General features: G+C 38.9%; 5 protein-coding genes across 10 annotated transcripts; 2 read left to right on the top strand and 3 right to left on the bottom strand.

The window, feature by feature from the left end:
* Nucleotides 1-391: 391 nt before the first annotated feature.
* On the bottom strand, nucleotides 392-4,702 carry LOC17881503 (DEAD-box ATP-dependent RNA helicase 46). Of its 6 annotated transcripts, none has more exons than XM_023781341.1 (9): nucleotides 4,580-4,702; nucleotides 3,796-4,095; nucleotides 3,511-3,648; nucleotides 3,177-3,245; nucleotides 2,108-2,377; nucleotides 1,674-2,024; nucleotides 1,298-1,575; nucleotides 826-1,215; nucleotides 392-735 (listed from the first exon to the last, which is right to left on the bottom strand). In XM_023781341.1, the coding sequence occupies exons 2-9, from the start codon at nucleotides 4,084-4,086 to the stop codon at nucleotides 609-611; spliced, it is 1,914 nt and encodes a 637-aa protein (XP_023637109.1). In that variant the 5' UTR covers nucleotides 4,087-4,095; nucleotides 4,580-4,702; the 3' UTR covers nucleotides 392-608. The 6 variants fall into 6 exon arrangements, with proteins under 6 accessions (XP_023637109.1, XP_023637114.1, XP_023637110.1 ...); XM_023781346.1 differs by lacking the exon at nucleotides 4,580-4,702 and adding an exon at nucleotides 2,597-2,740 and having other exon boundaries at nucleotides 392-732; nucleotides 3,511-3,645; nucleotides 3,796-4,573; XM_023781342.1 differs by lacking the exon at nucleotides 4,580-4,702 and having other exon boundaries at nucleotides 392-732; nucleotides 3,796-4,573.
* An 893-nt stretch (nucleotides 4,703-5,595) lies between these two features.
* On the bottom strand, nucleotides 5,596-5,838 carry LOC17883056. Its single transcript, XM_006289113.1, has one exon. It carries the CDS (start codon nucleotides 5,836-5,838, stop codon nucleotides 5,596-5,598), a length of 243 nt encoding a protein of 80 aa, XP_006289175.1.
* A 315-nt stretch (nucleotides 5,839-6,153) lies between these two features.
* Nucleotides 6,154-8,359, bottom strand: LOC17883958 (tRNA (adenine(58)-N(1))-methyltransferase catalytic subunit TRMT61A). Its single transcript, XM_023780115.1, has 4 exons — nucleotides 8,202-8,359; nucleotides 7,361-7,855; nucleotides 7,023-7,267; nucleotides 6,154-6,571 (listed from the first exon to the last, which is right to left on the bottom strand). The coding sequence occupies exons 2-4, from the start codon at nucleotides 7,807-7,809 to the stop codon at nucleotides 6,303-6,305; spliced, it is 963 nt and encodes a 320-aa protein (XP_023635883.1). The 5' UTR covers nucleotides 7,810-7,855; nucleotides 8,202-8,359; the 3' UTR covers nucleotides 6,154-6,302.
* Nucleotides 8,360-8,514: 155 nt separating this feature from the next.
* Nucleotides 8,515-12,070, top strand: LOC17882928 (isocitrate dehydrogenase [NADP], chloroplastic/mitochondrial). Its single transcript, XM_006287539.2, has 15 exons — nucleotides 8,515-8,913; nucleotides 9,076-9,119; nucleotides 9,208-9,317; nucleotides 9,543-9,580; nucleotides 9,668-9,745; nucleotides 9,886-9,939; nucleotides 10,023-10,124; nucleotides 10,218-10,306; nucleotides 10,403-10,506; nucleotides 10,589-10,657; nucleotides 10,744-10,859; nucleotides 10,952-10,986; nucleotides 11,063-11,205; nucleotides 11,385-11,507; nucleotides 11,796-12,070. The coding sequence occupies exons 1-15, from the start codon at nucleotides 8,634-8,636 to the stop codon at nucleotides 11,887-11,889; spliced, it is 1,479 nt and encodes a 492-aa protein (XP_006287601.1). The 5' UTR covers nucleotides 8,515-8,633; the 3' UTR covers nucleotides 11,890-12,070.
* Nucleotides 12,071-12,189: 119 nt separating this feature from the next.
* LOC17882901 (polyribonucleotide nucleotidyltransferase 2, mitochondrial) lies at nucleotides 12,190-18,288 on the top strand. The gene is made up of 16 exons (XM_006289523.2): nucleotides 12,190-12,786; nucleotides 13,062-13,217; nucleotides 13,601-13,771; nucleotides 13,865-13,990; nucleotides 14,058-14,219; nucleotides 14,293-14,412; nucleotides 14,748-14,885; nucleotides 15,220-15,382; nucleotides 15,590-15,715; nucleotides 15,833-15,963; nucleotides 16,110-16,329; nucleotides 16,413-16,496; nucleotides 16,675-16,754; nucleotides 16,828-16,971; nucleotides 17,147-17,725; nucleotides 17,846-18,288. Exons 1-16 carry the CDS (start codon nucleotides 12,466-12,468, stop codon nucleotides 17,957-17,959), a joined length of 2,835 nt encoding a protein of 944 aa, XP_006289585.1. The 5' UTR covers nucleotides 12,190-12,465; the 3' UTR covers nucleotides 17,960-18,288.
* The last annotated feature ends 126 nt before the right edge of the window (nucleotides 18,289-18,414 follow it).

Here is an 18,414-nt window from a genome sequence, read left to right as displayed (position 1 = left end):
CGCTTTTTAATATGGGCATTGGGGCACTACAAGCGGCATGATTTAACTGATATAGAATAGTTGAGTGTGAAATTTCAAAATTCCAGCACTAGATCCGAGTTTGGTACCGGGAAGCAATGTTTGAAAAGCCAAAACTTTGGTTGGGCCTTTCAGAGTGTAATGCTTGCAGAGAGACTTTGGCCATGGAAGCAATTAAGAGTAGTCGTGACGATAATAAAAATGAGAATTGTTTTTTGTTCTGCTTGAATAATATCAATATTTAATTATTATTCTGTAGACTTTGTAGCAGATGGATCAATGTCGGATACTGCAGTCCAAATTAAACGAAACAAACTTGTTGTTACTTCATTCTTAATAAGAGGTCTGCTAATATTGCTTAAACACCATCAAAGAAAGAACACATAACAAGTCTTTGTTTTCATTATATATAAACAAAAAAAGGTTTCTTGTTTGAACAAAACATTAGAAGTAATAATCCTACGGGGGTGTGTTTGATGTTAGAAGTACAGGTGACTTCGTTCCACACACACATCACAGAAAATGATTAAATATTAACCGAACCGAAAGGGTCTCTACTATGTAAATTGCCCTCAACTGGTTAAAAAGATTTACCTATGTTTCATCATCATCATCTCGTGAAAGCTGCGAGGTGGTTCAGAAGTGGAAGACGGTGGACCTCCACTGAATCTCTCCGGACTACGGCTTCTCTCTCTTCCCCATCCCGAGCTGCTACTGCTTCAACCACCAAAACTGATTTTTAAGTTTATATGAAAAACTAAGCATCATGAGAGATGTCGAACGAGTTAGCTTTATCTTTCTATTTACCTGTCACGTGAACCCCAGCTTCCTCTACCACCAGAATCTCCACGACCACCATAGCCAGAATCACCACGACCACCATAACCAGACTCACCACGGCCACCGTAACCAGAATCTCCACGACCACCATAACCAGAATCTCCACGGCCACTAGAAGGTGGACCCCAGCGGCGGAATTTGTTCATCCCACCACCACCACGTGTAGCCATTTCACGGACCTGTGGAGGAACTTTCTGATTTGCTCCTTCCAAGATCTTGATCAAATCTGAAGCATGTTTTGCATCTTGGTCCCCAAAGAAGGTGTAAGCCAAGCCGGTTGCTCCAGCTCTTCCAGTTCTTCCGATTCTATGGACATAGTCCTCAACTCCATTTGGAAAATCATAGTTGACCACCACCCTGTAAATCACAGTTCTCCATTAAGCATCATTGGTTTCCAACTTTCTCTGATGGTTGTAATTTCAATTTCTCATATTCATACCTGATGTCCTTCACGTCAAGTCCACGAGCAGCTACATCGGTTGCAACAAGAACAGGAGTCCTACCACTTCTAAATTGGTTCAGCACGTCATCTCTCTCAGCCTGAGACTTGTCTCCATGTATAGCAGCAGCTCCAAACGTGCGGGTCAGATTCCGTGCTAGTTGATCACACATCCTTTTGGTTGAACAAAAAATAATAATCTTGGATCCCGGTTCCTGAGACCGCAGTATCTGCTCTAACCTTGTATGTTTCTCCATAGGTGCTAGGACTTCAATAGTCTGTATCAGATCAAATGAATAAACTATCAGATCCATCATGTTATTATGTCTAGCAGAAACCAAAATGAATAATAAATTTCATGATTTCAAACCCTCACCTGAGTAATGGACTTGTTCGCCACAAGCTCATCAACATTACCAATGTTGACCTGGGCAGGGTTAACAAGAAGATCAGCTGCGATTTTCCTGACCTCCTTAGGCCATGTTGCTGTGTACATGAGGGTTTGACGCTTAGTGGGAACCTCTTTCACAATTTTCCTGATCTGAGGCTCGAACCCCATGTCCAACATTCTATCAGCCTCGTCTAGCACAAGATAAGATACTTGATGCAGACTGATTCTCCTCATTTCAAGTATATCATTCAGCCGCCCGGGAGTTGCAACAACAATATCTACACCTCTTTCTATTTCCTTCAGCTGAGGACCCTTGGGTGCTCCACCATACAAGCACTACAAAAGAAACATCAAGGAAAACACTCAATACTTATCAAATAGCAAGTTCAGAACTTAAACATTCAAGGATTTGGACTTACCGCACACGAAATTTTGGATGACCTGCCAAATTTCAGAGCTTCAACTTGGATTTGTGTGGCCAACTCCCTAGTAGGTGATAATACCAAGATCGTTGGGCCCATTTGTGGATCATTGTGGATCCGTTGGAGATGCATAAAACCAGGAATCAAGTAACCAAGAGTTTTTCCAGAGCCTGTTTTAGCAATTGCTACTATGTCTCTGTTTTGCATCGCAATTGGCCACGACTGAGCTTGAATTGGAGACGGAGAAGAGAATCCTGCACTGTATACCTGAAAATACAAAAACCAGGCTGTTCTTCAGCAGAGAAACACCAAACATTACTCTCAGCTTAAGGAGATAGAAGAAGCATCATCCTCCCATTTGCAGGCAACAATAGATGTTGAAACCTGCAGAGAACACCTCTACTTCTGTCTGGACCCAATGGGTAAATAATATATAAACATCAAGAAGCTCTGCCACAAGCTTTGGGTGAATTTGCGATCCCTTACCAAAAAATTTGGTCCACCAAAATGGGCACTCCAAATAAATTGCAAGGACCCCAAAGAAGTGGCACAGCGTACGACATTAGCTCCTCCAAGAGCAAATATCGCACCTGGGACGAAAGAGAACGCATATGGTATAAAACTGTGACTCTAATCCACACAGACCCTCCAGTACTAAATGAATAAAACACTCAAAAGACAGACGAGTATGGCTGGCAGATACAATAAGTCTGCAATATTCAGCAAAATAGCTCCCTCTGTAAATTACTAAATTCAACCAAAGAAAAAACTCAAAATAGTCCAGCACAGTAGCAATTATATGTGTATATATATAGTCCACCACCCCCCCCCCCCATCCTCCCCGCGCAACAAAAACACCTAAAGCTCGCAGACAAAATAAGTCTGTCATATTAGACAAAATAGCTCCCTCATAAATCACAGAATTCAACAAATTTGGAAGAAAAAAATATATATTCAAAATGTCTAGCGAACTAGCAGAGCAATGTGAGACATGCTTACTCCCCAACCAAAAACAGAGAGAGGATAAATTAAACTGATGTGGAGTAGAACAAAGATGCTTTCATACCTCCCGCAGAAGCTCTGGGGGAAGACCAGTGGCTTCAAAAGACATCAGAGGTGGTGGCACTTGGCCTCCCTACGAAAATGAAAAATGAATCTCAGAGTCAGCAGGATATAAAACTTATATAGTGAATGGTTAGTACCTAAAAGAAACAAATCTTCAATGAAGGTTAACAATATAGCCAAAAATGAAAACTATCTGACCACATGTAGAGAAGTCGGATGCAGAAAGAAATTTATAACAAAAAAAAATGACCAGCATTATAGGGAGGCAACTAATTCTGTATAGGAGAATGATCAGATGAAACTCAGAAAGAGACTCATATCTCATTAATACTTACACTGACAGTAATTTCATGGCGACGGCAATAGGCCTCTGGGGACAATTCATTTCCTGTGGCTGAAGAAGGAGGCCCTCCAGCTTTCACTGGTCCACTAGCAGCAACATTAGAAGATATTGGTCCAGTTCTTCCAGCCTGCTTCAAACCAAAGCAAATATGAAGATACAGTATGACCAAGAATGATAACTCCAGTGTGGCAAGCAAATTGACATGGCAGTTATAGAACTTTGAAGGGTATAAAAAGTAGAAATTAGCCACAAGCACCATGAACAGACAGGTTAGTACCTCAGTGAACCTTGATCCAGAATCAGACTTAGGCCCATCACTGCCGCTATTTTCTTTGCCAGAGCTTAACCCGGAAGAAGATTGCTGAGTCTGAACCGAAGAGCTTAATGGAGTAGGAGCAAGCTTGGGGGGAGTGGAAGAAGCAGGTCTCTCGTACTGAGTAACATTGGTCTCTGGATTCCAAAAGTACAAATACCCAGTTCTACTATCCACAAGACCTTTCCATGGCTTAGGAAGATTAGGATCCTCAGGTGCGTAACGGATTGTAGAAGCAGTAGCTGTAGCAGCCATACCAAATACCTAAAAAAGAGAGTAACATTTCAAAGCGATAACAGCTTCAGTTAAATAATCAATAGGAAACAAACACACAAAAACACAACTTTTTCCCAGAAAAGAAAAACAAAACAGTTCGCTACAAGAAACTATCAACAGAAGGAAAAAAAAAAAAAGCAAGCCCTTTTGACAAAGGCCATCACTTTCCCAGAAAGGATGGATTTTTAAGGTCAAAAGCGAAACTATTAGATAAAAGGGTCTCTGTTTATTTCATAACACCACAGGTTCAGACACAAGGCCAACAAAAAACCCTAACATGCAGAAGAACAGATTCGACCTAGTCACTCTCCAGACAACGAGACAAAACACGATCGAACAGAGAAATCTACGCCAGAAACTACGGAAAATAAACAATGCAGCTAAAATCCCTCAACTACACAAAACGGTACGGCAAAGAGAAAGAAAAAAAAAAGAGGAAAATCTAAAAAAATGTAGCTTTAAAAACTCGAACCGAGCAGAGAGTATGAGAAGGAGCTGGAGATTAGCTTAAGGAAAAATCACGGAGCACAGAGAAAAGCTACGCCACAGAGAAGAAGAAGAAGCGCAGAAAGAGACTGACTGGAGTGGAGAAAAGTAAGGAGAGAAATGCGTGCCGGTTCGTTTCCAACAACTGTTTTTAAAATAATAAATATCTTTCTTAGAGGGCCATCTCTTTATTTTATTGGGCTTAATCTTCTCCTATCTTAAATTATAATTTACTGTGGCCCATTATTAATATACCACAATTAATTATATTTGGTATTGGTGTTAAATTAGTGTAACACGTTCTTTTTCATGAACTTTACCGAAAGTGATATGTCAAACTTTGTTCGGCATAAGCAAGTAAAAGTCTGTCTGACGACGACATTGTGTTCGCTTCTTAACTTATTTAGACGGTTTATAACATGTTACCGTAAATAAGAATGGTCTTTCTTAAGATAATCACAAGACTATACGACAACAACAATTATTACACCGTCATATGATTTCGATTAGTAGACATATTAACCTAAACCTTTACAAGGATGTTTGAGTAATGATTAATGCATGGCCAACACAAATATATATGTAGTATCTGAAAACAATCATATGCCATGCTACTTACATTTTTGTGTGGATTGTGGTCTCTTTTTATACTTAGCTTTTTTCTCGTTTCACAAGTTTTGTTTTCTCTCTAGCTATGGTGTCGACTCTCTAGTATAGCTATATAAGTTATAACCTTCAAAAGGTACTTGGTAATGGTATTTCTAGTTCGTTTATTACCCTTCGGATCATAAGGTTTATCTAAAGTTTCATATACGAACAAATAAAGTATATGTGTACCAAACAAACAATAAAAAAAAACCAATGAGATTAAAAAATTCAAGAGGAAGAACGAGATTTACGAAAACGAAGGAACAAATTTTATTCTCTTGTTCTCAACTTTCTACACGTTACAGGTTAGCACAGGCGAAAATATTTCTATCTTTCGTCGATTGAGTCAATCTCTTATGCATGATGTATCTCCTTGAGATTTCTCCAAAGGTACCTTCCGCTAGCCATATCAACGAACATCCAAAAACCATTCTCCATCTTCCTTTTCGAATTAGATCTTTCTTGTTTAGCATTATTCGCTTCGACTGGTGATAGCTCGTCTGAGAAAAGATCCGGCGAAGAGTTCACCGTCCTCCACGCCATATATCCTGCGAGTACCGCCGAGAAGAACACTAATACGAACCTCAACGGACACATAATTCTTGATACGGAAAAATGAGAGGAGAAGAAGAAGAAGATTTGCTCGATCTCAGGCTTTCGAAGAATGGATCTCTCAAGGTTTGTGAATCGATTGTTGTCCGATAAAGAGAATTTAAAAGGTGCTGTGATATCCCTTTATATATAGTATAGAGGGGCCATTACATGTCTCCCCTCTCCTATCGAGAAAAGGAAATGCGTTTCTAAATATATTTTCTTTACTTGTCGAACAATCTTTTTATTTACGTACCTGTAAAAACTACTTTTTTATTTACACTTGTTATAATCCAAATTTTGATTTTTGGTTTTGTCATCATCACCAAATTAAAAACTTTGTATTAAAACAAACAAATTAACAGCAATTTTTGTTTTCTAACAAAAAAGCGTAATAAGACAAAATCATGTAATTTATAATAATACATGATAACTTTTGAGATTATTAATCCATTGGTGGAGAATTTGGACTAAGCTAGACATTGGAGTCTTGCAAAGGTTAAGTAGCCGGTGTGACCTCTTGCCTCGCTACAAGGCCGAGCCATGACGACTGAAGAAGTAGCATTAGAAGACTTGTCATGTGACACCGTGTCGTCTTCTTCATTTGAACGGTGTTTTCTCTTGCAAGGTCTCAGTCCTCCATCGTCCTCCTCGAGGCTCTGATCAGCCATACTACTAGTATCCACTTTCACTTCCTTCACTTCATATGTTCTGAGAAGCACCTCGAAAGTTCTTATATCTGCAAAATTCAACACACATTACTACAAGTTATAAGATCAAACAAAACTCACAAGGAACAAGGATTTATACGCTGCTATTTATGATATTTGGCTTTGCTTCCCCTAACTTTCCAAGGCAAAGAATGTCAAAACTAATTTTCTAACAAAGTTTATCTACTTAAAGCGATCCTTTCAACTTATTAATAATAAGATGTGTGAGTGTGTCGCATAGAAAGTACTGGAAAAAGGTAGATAACTCTAGTCTATACAACTTATTTTTAGTCCTAGCCCCCTAGTATATGAATTCTGAGAAGAGGTTTCACTGCCAACGTCACTACTTTAGAACTTTGATGCTAAGATGCTTCCAAAGCAGAATTATTCAAGTATTGGGTCAGAACTTATGTCTACAGCTCTTTCAGTTTGTATTAGAGAAAAAAAGTAAAGATATAATGTAAATGAGGATAAGCTTACCTATGAAATCTGATCTGAGGACCTCACAAGTCCGTTGTACTTGCTCGATGCAAGGTGAAAAAGAGCAGAGAACTCCATCTTGCTTTAACATCTTTGCTGCAGAAGGAACCGCTAGCCAAGGCTGTGGAAGATCTAGGAACACCGAATCAGCCAAACCTGACAATTTCTCAGGAAAACCTTCTCCTTGAATATCTCTGACCTCTACGGTTACTAAACTACTAATTCCTGTCTTCTCAAAATCTTCCCTGTTGCAAAGAAAGTAAATAAAAGATGCATAAGGACTATAACTTTAAGACAAAAGGACAACGATAAAGTTAAAACATCAAATAAATTTCTACCTTGCAGAGACAGCTCGTTGCTCGTGGAAATCAAATGAATACACATGTCCAGTTGGAGCCACAGCTCGAGCAAGTGAAGTCGAAAGCGAACCACTTCCGGTGCCCGACTCAAGAACAACACAGCCAGGCACAACTTCTAGATACATCACCACAAAGCTGATATCCGCAATGTAAAGAATCTGAGTCCTGTGGCTTAAAACCAATGTCCATAGCTCAGGAGTAGGAGCCAAGAGGTATACAAATTTACCCTTGTTGCTGAATACTTTCGCCCCTAATGGCTTCCCAATCCAATCCGAGTGCTTATACACACCAAAACGGTTCTGAAGCACAGCGTCTTTGCTTACTTTCACAGGCTTCATCACATCATGTCTTTCGTAAACGATAACTAAGTCGCCATCTTCAATATACCTCTTGAAAGACAAGGCTTTCTTTGACTCAGTTGGTAACATCTTGAGATTAACGGAACCACTTATAGATTGAGGTACAGCTTTTGTCCTGAAAAGTCAAAGTCTCTTGCTAATTAATTACTAAACAACACACTTCATCCTCAGAAACAATGGATTCTCTTCTCAGAAATCACAATACATAATCGCAAACTAATAGTCAATACAAAGCTAAGCAACATTAAACAGTCAAACACATTGATACTCAATATCTTCAGCTTGAGAAACAATTTAATGTTTGATTACAGATCCAAAGACCTTAATTTTAACCAGAAAGCACAAATTTATGATACAGGAGGTTTAGTAAGCTGGAATTAAACACATCAACTAGAAGAAGCGACGGCTTCTACAAGAAACTAAACAGCAATCAGTAGTAAGACGTTAGCAAAAATACTTACAGCGGAAAATTAAGAAGAGAAGCTAAGAACTTCGCAGAGCTGACAATGAGAGTTTGGGTAATGATGTTTGTGAGAAACAAATCTGACCAGACAAAGGAATAAAACCTCAGTAGGGTTTTCGCTTTCCTTTTCTTTTTTTTTTTCGTTTCCTTTTCCAAATCAAATCAGACATTGAGACTAACCGGACAATATAGCAGATTTGGTACCCTCGAACCGGCTGATCCGGATTGGTTTTATACAGATATAATTTTTTCTGGGCCTTTGTTGGCCCACTTAAATAATCTATTCAGCTCTCTTTTGTTTTTTTGCTCTTTCCTTTTCGCCGGAACAGTCATCGAAGCTCAGAGCACACTTTAGCCATAAACTTTGCCGACGCGTCGTCAGATTCAGAGTGGTCGACGTTGATCGAAAGAGTTGAGCTCGGAGTCTCGGATGCTGAATAAGCTCACGCACGGCGCTTTCACGTACCGTGCCAGCCTCGCCGCCATGTTAGCTTCGTCAACCTCTGCTGGTTTGTCGTCTTCGTTCGTTTCTGCTCGGAATTCATGGAAGAGTACAGGATTTCTCAATTCTGGTATATTCTCGGGTGGCGTTTCGATGAATCGCGTTGCTTTCCCTGCTCAGCTTCATCGCGCATCATCTGTTCGATGTTTTGCCTCTTCAGGCGTTTCTGATAGAATTCAGGTTCAGAACCCTATAGTTGAAATGGATGGTGAGACTCCTTGCGCAATCATAGACTTGGTTGTGTGTAGATTGATCGGTACTTAGTATCATAGATTAGCTTGGCTGGGTTGATATCTTAAAAGTCATTTGCTTGTGTTCCTTGCTAATTTTGGTATCTCCAAGAATGTTAATAATTTCTGGAAAAAATCAGGCGATGAGATGACGAGGGTGATATGGACTATGATAAAGGAGAAAGTAAGGATGCAATTTATCAACAAGTCTGTACCGTTTTGATTACTTTTTTTTTGGACAGAGCTCACATGTCTATTTCTTATGTTTGCAGCTTATTCTTCCTTATCTGGATTTGGACATTAAGTACTTCGACTTGGGGATTCTAAATCGTGATGCTACTGATGACAAGGTTACCGTTGAAAGTGCAGAAGCAGCTCTTAAGTAAGTGTTACTGATTCTTTGCATTTTATTTGGTTTAGACTCTTTTAGTATTAGAAAACATTTTAAAGCCTGAATGGTAATTTGTAGTTTTGGCCTCTTATTTTCCCTTTGCAGACTCTTGTATCCACGAATGATTTCCTTTTTTTTGTGTGGCTTTGATTTATTATTACTCTTTCTCTATGTGAAATTAAGCTGATTTTGTGCTTAAACTGTTTCCGTTGGCAGGTACAACGTTGCTATCAAATGTGCCACTATAACTCCTGGTATTTGATGTCCTTCCCAACACATCTACTGCTTGTTTGCATCAGAGGAAGCATTTTTATATCTTCCCTATGTTATTTTTTTGGCAGATGAAGGTAGAGTGAAGGAGTTTGGATTGAAATCAATGTGGAGGAGTCCCAATGGGACAATCAGAAACATTTTAGATGGTTTGTCTCTATATTGTCAAAGAAAAATTCATGTTTACAGATATCTTGGTTCAATTGCTTTGCAACTTTTTATTTCATCCAGTTATGCAGGTTCCTTTTCAACCTTCATTGTTTTACTTAGTATTTTCAATGTTTTCTAGGAACTGTATTCCGTGAACCTATCATGTGCAGCAATATCCCCCGGCTAGTTCCTGGTAATTTTGTTACCTTGCGATGAATCTGTGTTAGGATTTACATTGAGATACCACGTTAGAACTCAAATCTTTTGTCTTTACAGGTTGGAAAAAACCTATATGCATTGGTAGGCATGCCTTTGGTGACCAGTATCGTGCCACTGATACAGTTATTAAAGGGCCAGGAAAGTTGAAAATGGTTTTTGGTAAGACAATACTAAACTATATTCATTAGACCATGATGATTCTTCAATCATATAGTTCAGATTGCAAGTGATTATATCTCATTGTCTAATTAGTCCCAGAAGATGGGAATGCACCTGTGGAGCTAGATGTATATGATTTTAAAGGCCCAGGAGTCGCACTAGCTATGTACAACGTAGATGAGGTATATCTCATTTATTAATTGGTTGTAGTTTTAATTAATTTGGCTGTGAAGATTTATTAATTTGCAACAACCATACTGTATTTTGTGACATGCAAGTCAATTCGAGCTTTTGCTGAATCATCTATGGCGATGGCATTTAATAAGAAATGGCCACTATACTTGAGTACCAAGAACACAATTCTCAAGAAATATGATGGCAGGTTTGTTTTCTATGTTATTGGTGATTTCCAAGTCCCGGTTTTGCATAAGCGAGCTGCACTATAATCTGGTTGAACGATACAGGTTCAAGGACATATTTCAAGAAGTTTATGAGGCAAATTGGAAGCAAAAGTTTGAAGAGCACTCAATCTGGTTAATATCTATTTGCTTTTACTTAACATTTGCGCCTTGCTTCTCCTTTTGTTAAAGGTGACATGTTAATGGTGTTTTTGTTGTAGGTATGAGCACCGCCTGATCGATGACATGGTGGCTTACGCAGTAAAAAGCGAAGGTGGCTATGTCTGGGCGTGCAAAAATTATGATGGTGATGTTCAAAGCGATCTTCTTGCCCAAGGTATAAATTCAAAACTACAATCGTTGATTTTTATTTGTGTGAAGCAAGTAAAGTACTTAACACGTCTAATTGTTTTTCTTCTTCAAATGTAGGGTTTGGCTCATTAGGTCTCATGACCTCTGTTTTGGTTTGTATCATAAACCTAAAGTCATTATTCAGTTTTCGTTAAAAAAAAACTCTTCACATGATAAGTTTTGTTTCAGTTGTCCTCTGATGGGAAAACACTCGAGTCAGAGGCAGCTCATGGAACTGTAACTCGACATTTCCGACTGCACCAAAAGGGACAAGAAACCAGTACTAACAGCATCGCCTCCATATTTGCATGGACACGTGGCTTAGAACACAGGTATATAAGCCTCTTTCGCACACAGCTTTATCATCCTTTGTTTTGCTATTCTAGCTAGTAGCTAGATTAGCTATTGAGTTCTGCGTTTATTCATGCATTTACTTATTCCACTTGCAACGTGCTTGTGCTTTCTCTTGATCACCATTTGATTGATTCTTCTGCCCTTTTTGCTGCTCAAGGGCAAAACTCGATAAGAACGAAAAACTAATGGATTTCGTCAAGAAGCTCGAGTCGTCGTGTGTAAACACTGTTGAGACAGGGAAAATGACCAAGGATCTTGCCCTTTTAGTCCATGGTCCCAAGTAAGTTGCCTTTCCTTTTCCAACTAGCAGCAACTTTTCCATTACAATCTGGTCATTTGCATGAAACACAGAAGAGCTTAAACCGTCTTGATGTTTTATATAACCAATCAAACCCGAAAATGAATTTAAAACTGATCGGAAGAAGCTGAAGAATGTGCTGGAAAGTCTTCAAACTAAGTTGTGTATTTTGATAGGAAACCATTTAGAAACCAAACCGATGCATACTAGATTCAGTCTTATTGCCGTTATTATTACTCTTGATGGTTTAATAAAACTTTTTAAATGCAGGGTGAGTAGGGATTTGTTTTTGAACACGGAAGAGTTCATTGATGCAGTAGCCTCCAAGCTCAAAACACAGCTCCACGAGCTTCCTCTTGTCTGAACAATTTCTGAGAACAATGCACCAATAATGTCTCGCCATAGTTCATAACGTAACATAAAAATAACGGTATTGGCGGGCTGAATGATTTTTTTTTGTTGGAAATAAAGAAACGTTTTTGTTTCATTTTTCTAAGGTGTTTTAAAGAATATGAGTGAATATCTATTTTACATTCCGTATCAAACATGAATCATCTTGCCTTCAATAGCGATTTGCAAGTATGATCCAAAGTGAATTACGAATTTAAATTAATGATACACTGAAAGGTGGTATATATTCTAGGAAAAAATCACTTGACAATTTAATAACAAACGCAGGCCGAGGCAGGCTCTGTAATTGTATTTTCTATCCAATAAAAACTAAAACAGAGAGATCATGGGCGTCGGTTTAATAAAATCGTATGAAAAATCGATTGTATGCTTGTAGCAGAACCGTACCGGACCGGGACCGCTAAAACCCTTACTTTAGTTTTTAATGATGTCGCCTTGTCCGCTCAGTCTTGCTTCACCGGTGCGTTAAACCCTGTCCGATCTTCCTCTCCTCTCCGCCTCTCTCACTCTCATCTCTGTGTATGTGTAAATGTCATCGATTGCGAATCGAGCTAGGTCAACTTCTCTTCCGAATTTTCTCGCATGGCGTGCTTTGGGTTTTCGTACCATTTGCTCTGGCCGCCTTGGTGTCGCTCCCTCTGATCCAGGCTCGCCGGCCTCCGCTGGAACCAAAATTTTGGAATCTTTTAAGGAAGAATTCGAAGTCGGATCCCGCGTTGTCTCGTTCGAGACGGGAAAAATCGCTCGTTTCGCTAATGGTTCCGTTGTTCTCGGCATGGACCAGACCAAAGTTCTCTCTACCGTTACCTGTGCTAAGACCGACTCGCCTCGAGACTTCTTGCCTCTCACTGTATGTTACATCTTTCCCTATCATTTTCCTTTGGTTTCCTATTTTGAAGCAATTACGTTTGAATTGTCTTATTGGAATCTATCATCTATGAGGAATTATGAAATGGTCTAGAGATGTTTGGTATCTTTCTATGTTTTATGTATTTGTAAAATTTTCGATGAATCTGTGGCCTTCCGGCAAGAGAAGTTTGTCATTTAAATCGCGTTTGCCTGTAATGGGTTTATGGTGTTTTGTTTTAACTCAAATTTATAATACATCTTGTGAACTACTGTCAGGTTGACTATCAAGAGAAGCAATACGCTCAAGGTTTGATTCCAAGTACGTATATGCGAAGAGAGGGTGCACCAAAGGAGCGGGAGCTGTTATGTGGCCGGCTCATTGATAGACCAATCAGACCATTGTTTCCTTCAGGGTTTTACCATGAAGTTCAGGTATGAAATTTTCTTAATTCTTTAGGAACTAGAGCTCGTAACACAGTCGTGTATATATATAGAAAATAAGAATTGGTTCCCCTTCTTCTATCTTCAAATTCTACCAAGTTAAAGCCTTAAACTCAATGTAAAAAAAAGAAAAGCCTTAACCTCGTGAAGATTTGAAAATGTGAGATTGCAATTCTGAGATTCTCTAACCAAAACTAAATCGAATGTTTAAGAAACAAAAATTGAAGTTGTATTTTGTTACTTATCAGAATTTTAGGTGATGGAAAGATGAACCACATACGCATTCCGGTTCGATAAATGTTGTTACCCTCCTAAGAAAAAAGTGATGTTGTTACAAAGGGTCACCTTCATTTGTAAACTTTTGTCACTCGCAGATAATGGCAAGTGTTTTATCGTCGGATGGGAAGCAAGATCCAGATATACTAGCAGCTAATGCATCATCAGCTGCGCTCATGCTATCCGATGTTCCATGGGGAGGACCCATTGGAGTCATCCGAATAGGCAGGATATGCGGGCAATTCGTTGTCAATCCAACTATGGATGAGGTAAAAAAAGCAGTATATTGTTATATGTCCAAAATTTTACAAATTTTATAGCCTTCATTTTTTGTACTTTTGTTGTGGTCAAACTTTGTATAGCTTAGCTCAAGTGATCTCAATTTGATATACGCTTGCACAAGAGATAAGACTATGATGATTGATGTTCAATCCCGTGAAATCTCAGAGAAAGATTTAGCTGCTGCCCTGAGGCTTGCTCATCCAGAGGTAGGTTCGAGAACCTTTGCCCTAGTCAATGTAATGTTACATAGTCTTGACTCGTTTTTTTACACAGGCTGTTAAGTATCTTGATCCCCAAATAAGATTGGCAGAAAAAGCTGGGAAACAAAAGAAGGAGTACAAATTGTCAATGCTTTCTGAGAAAACTTTAGAAAAAGTGACTGAATTGGCTGCAACGCGTATTGAATCGGTCTTTACCGATCCTTCATATGGAAAGGTGTGTGTGTTCGCTTTGTTTCTATCTAAAATTTTGATTTTAAGCTCCTGGCCTGATAATTTTATATATCCAGTTTGAACGTGGAGAGGCTCTAGATAACATTGGAAAAGATGTAAGAAAAGTATTTGAAGAAGAAGGTGATCAAGAAAGCTTGAGCATTCTTCCAAAAGCTGTTGATACAGTGAGAAAGAAGGTAGGCTTTGTAAATCAATGTTTGGAATTATATTTGGATCCTCTTTGCTCTCATTTTGGGTGAGCCTGTTCTGATAAACTTGACATAAAAGCTAATAATTGAATCATATAATTAAATATGCTCATTATGGAAAGCAATATTAATTATCCTTTGTCTAATTATTTTTTATTCTTAAGTTTATGAATTTCATTTTTACTTTCAGACACATTAAAATGTATGGATCTCAAGAGCTTTCAGAGATTGCATAGAGAGTCACTAGGGATGTTTTATAGGCTTTTGTATTTTTCCCTTTTGTTTCCTGTCTTACTACTTTATCCCTTTAACTAAAATATCAGGTAGTCCGTTCAAGGATGATATCAGATGGATTTCGAGTTGATGGGAGACATCTTGATGAAGTTAGGCCCATCTACTGCGAATCACGTTACTTACCTGCGCTGCATGGATCAGCAGTTTTCTCACGTGGAGATACGCAGGTTCGTCCTGAAACTTTTGTTTCAGAGTATAAAATAATGGTAGAAACCTTTACTTCCTAAAATCGCCTATAAATTGAAACCTTTTGAACCAAGCAAAATGGGAATCTCATGGTATAAAGTTGCAGTAGATTAAAAAAACCCGGATTGCTTTCCTTATATTAAATGGGAAGCACTGACATAACTCTGTACTTTGTATCACTTATATTGCTTTCCTAGCGTAGTTTCATTTTTACTGCTCAAAAGTTGTAGGCCTGACGTGTTGGAGACAAGCTTAATCGGTTTACTGTATTTAATTAGAATCTTGCTTAAAGATGTTTTGTATGTGTGTTAAAAGGTGCTCTGTACTGTGACACTTGGCGCCCCGGATGATGCACAAAGCTTGGATTCCCTTGTTGGCCCCCCGAAAAAGAGATTTATGCTTCACTACAGCTTTCCTCCATATTGTACAAATGAAGTCGGAAAACGAGGAGGCCTTAACAGGCGTGAAGTTGGTCATGGTAAGGTCTTTGGTTTCCTTTGTCAATTTGCATTTAATGTCCTATTCTATATTTGTCAAAACTCAAAAGGTTATCCTCAAGTTTCTTTATCGGGTTTTTCAAATCAACTATCTTTGTTGTCTTAACTGTCTCTAACATACTAGCAAATTTGTCATCTAAGGAACATTTTTGTGTTTTATGCTTGACCGCGTTTTACATTTTCTGTAGGAACACTTGCTGAGAAAGCATTACTAGCTGTCTTACCCCCTGAGGAGGCTTTTCCTTATACCGTTCGTATAAACTCAGAAGTAATGTCCTCAGATGGATCCACGTCAATGGCAAGCGTTTGCGGAGGTATTCATACTCACTCAGCAAACCAATTTTTATTATGTTTTTGCAAGTGTTTGCGGAGGTGTAAAGTTTCATATGTTTCTATTTTAACTTCAATATGAAAGGCGTTCCGCTTCTCAGGTAGTATGGCACTAATGGATGCTGGAATTCCTCTGCGAGCTCATGTTGCGGGTGTCTCTGTTGGTCTTGTCACCGATGTAGATCCATCAAGTGGTGAAATAAAGGACTACCGTATAGTAACTGATATTCTGGTGAGTTCTCTAATTTTAAATTGTTGCCTTTTCTTTTATATGGTTTTGTTATGTGATTAATCATGAAACTGAACTGTGCGGCAGTGCCTTAGTTAGTTTAAGTTGGTACGATGGATTTAATAGAACTACATCCATTGATTTCTCAGGGTTTGGAAGATCATCTTGGAGATATGGATTTCAAGATTGCTGGCACACGAAATGGTGTGACGGCGATTCAGCTGGATATAAAGCCAGCTGGAATACCGTTGGATATAGTTTGTGAATCCTTAGAAAATGCACGTGAAGCCCGTCTTCAGATTCTTGACCATATGGAGAGAAACATAAATTCTCCACGACGCCAAGATGGGGCTTCTTCTCCTCGGCTAGGTTTCTTACCCACTTGTTTTTTCGGTAAGCTTAGCTAGTAAAAAATTTCCTGCTTAAATTCCAGAATTATGTCTGTCTTGCAGCAACGTTCAAGTACAGCAATGATTCACTTCGTAGCTTGATCGGACCTATGGGTGTACTCAAGAGAAAGATTGAAGAGGAAACAGGTTATTTGTCGACTTCAACTTAATTGTTAAAAGCTTCTTAGTTGTGACTAAAAATATCATGTTGAATTGAAGAAGTCAAGTGCTTTTAAGAAAGCACTGTAGCTTCAAAATGAAATTCACTCGGTTTCTTATAGTTTCGCTGGAAGCTTTATTCTGATAAATAAGGTTCTTTGTTTAGGTGCAAGATTGTCTATTGATGATGGAACATTAACTATTGTTGCCAAGAATCAGGCTGTGATGGAAAAGGCTCAAGAAAAAGTATCTTTCAGTCCACTCAGCTTTTAATTGATTAGTAATCTTCCATGAATTCTGATTTTATGCATGTCCTCAGGTTGACCTCATCATTGGTCGTGAAATAGTTGTTGGTGGCGTGTACAAAGGCACAGTGACATCTATAAAAGAGTACGGTGCATTTGTTGAGTTCAGTGGTGGTCAGCAAGGTCTATTACATATGTCTGAGCTATCTCATGAACCAGTAAGCTTTCTTAGTGAAAACCTGTTTCCGCTTCTTTGCCCCTACATTTTCTCAAGTAAACCTAAATGTTTTCATCTACCAATGCTTAGAACGACGATCTCAGAGTTTTCTTTTTCTGCCATTATTCTAGTTTAGATTTGGTTTTAACTTACGATGACTTTATGCAATCCTCCAGGTCTCCAAGGTTTCAGATGAATTACATATTGGCCAGCACGTCACTACGATATGCATCGAAACCGATGTCCGCGGCAACATTAAATTATCTCGCAAAAGAGTGTTGCCCATCCCCAAACGCAAACCAGCATTTTATCCTGAAGAAGACCTGGTGATGAAAGAGTCGTCAGCAGTCTCCATAGAAACGTCTAGTATAGGAGAGACAGTTGCAAGCATGCCCAGTATCGTAACGCCACCTCAGAAATCAAAATTAGCAGTTCCTGCAGTTGTCATCCGTACTGCTGCAGAGTGTGAGGAGGCAGAGAAATCTCCCCCTGTGAACAGGAACAACAATCCCAAACGCACTGCAACACTGATGCCAGCTTCAGTAGTTTCTGATTCGAGTCTAGTATCATCTTCAAAAGCTAAGGAATCAACTAGAAAGGAGAATCAACCAGAGAACCAGGGTGAAGAGAGTGCATTGGTTAGTACCCGAAAACTGAAAATAGGAACAGAAATGATGGCCAAGGTAGTACAAACTCGAGAACTTGGATTGGTTCTTGATTTAGGTGGTGGAATCCGCGGTATGTACAAATTCGAGGTACGTTTCAGAAAATTACCTTTTTAGTTGTTCTCCCATGTTCTTGGTTAACTTGAGGCGATATACTTGAATTCTTGCCTGCGCTTTGTATTGATTGCTTACTATGTATGCTGAGTACAGGCAGGTGACAAAGAGGCACAGTTTAAAATCGGAGACACATTGCAAGTAAAATGTACAAGTTTTACTACAAAAGGAATCGCTGTGATGGCTTCGGTTGACAAAGAGGAAGACTAGTGGTAAACTCGGTTTCATCTCTAGAAAGTTTTCAACCCAAGGGATCATGTGGATCATACGAGAGTTTTGCTAGAAATGTTTTTTTATTTATCATAGGGATCGAATGAAGAGGTGATCATTTTGGTGGGCAAATCTTGGTAGATAGATTCATTGGCGTCACAATTTTCCTTAAAAACTAAATGAAATCAGTAGAGCGATAGACGAAAAGAGAATCTCCATCAGTGCATGTCGTTTTGTTTCTCTTTTATTGGGGGTGTTTCGTGAAACCGATGTGTATTCTATGATTTAGTGTATTATTAGTAACTGACGTATGAGAGTTTTCAAAGGCAGCGTAACGTAGGTCTCATCTCTTTGGTCCCGTTTCTGCAAAAATACAAAAAAAAAACAAGTCGGCAGCTAAAGATAGTAAATACGCACCCCAATGGTATTTCTTGAAAGATATTTTTGTTCATTAA

The sequence above is a fragment of the Capsella rubella genome, unplaced genomic scaffold (assembly GCF_000375325.1).
Source record: "Capsella rubella cultivar Monte Gargano unplaced genomic scaffold, Caprub1_0 scaffold_6, whole genome shotgun sequence".
Taxonomy (NCBI): Eukaryota; Viridiplantae; Streptophyta; class Magnoliopsida; order Brassicales; family Brassicaceae; genus Capsella; species Capsella rubella.
This window is presented reverse-complemented; position numbering and strand designations above follow the sequence as displayed.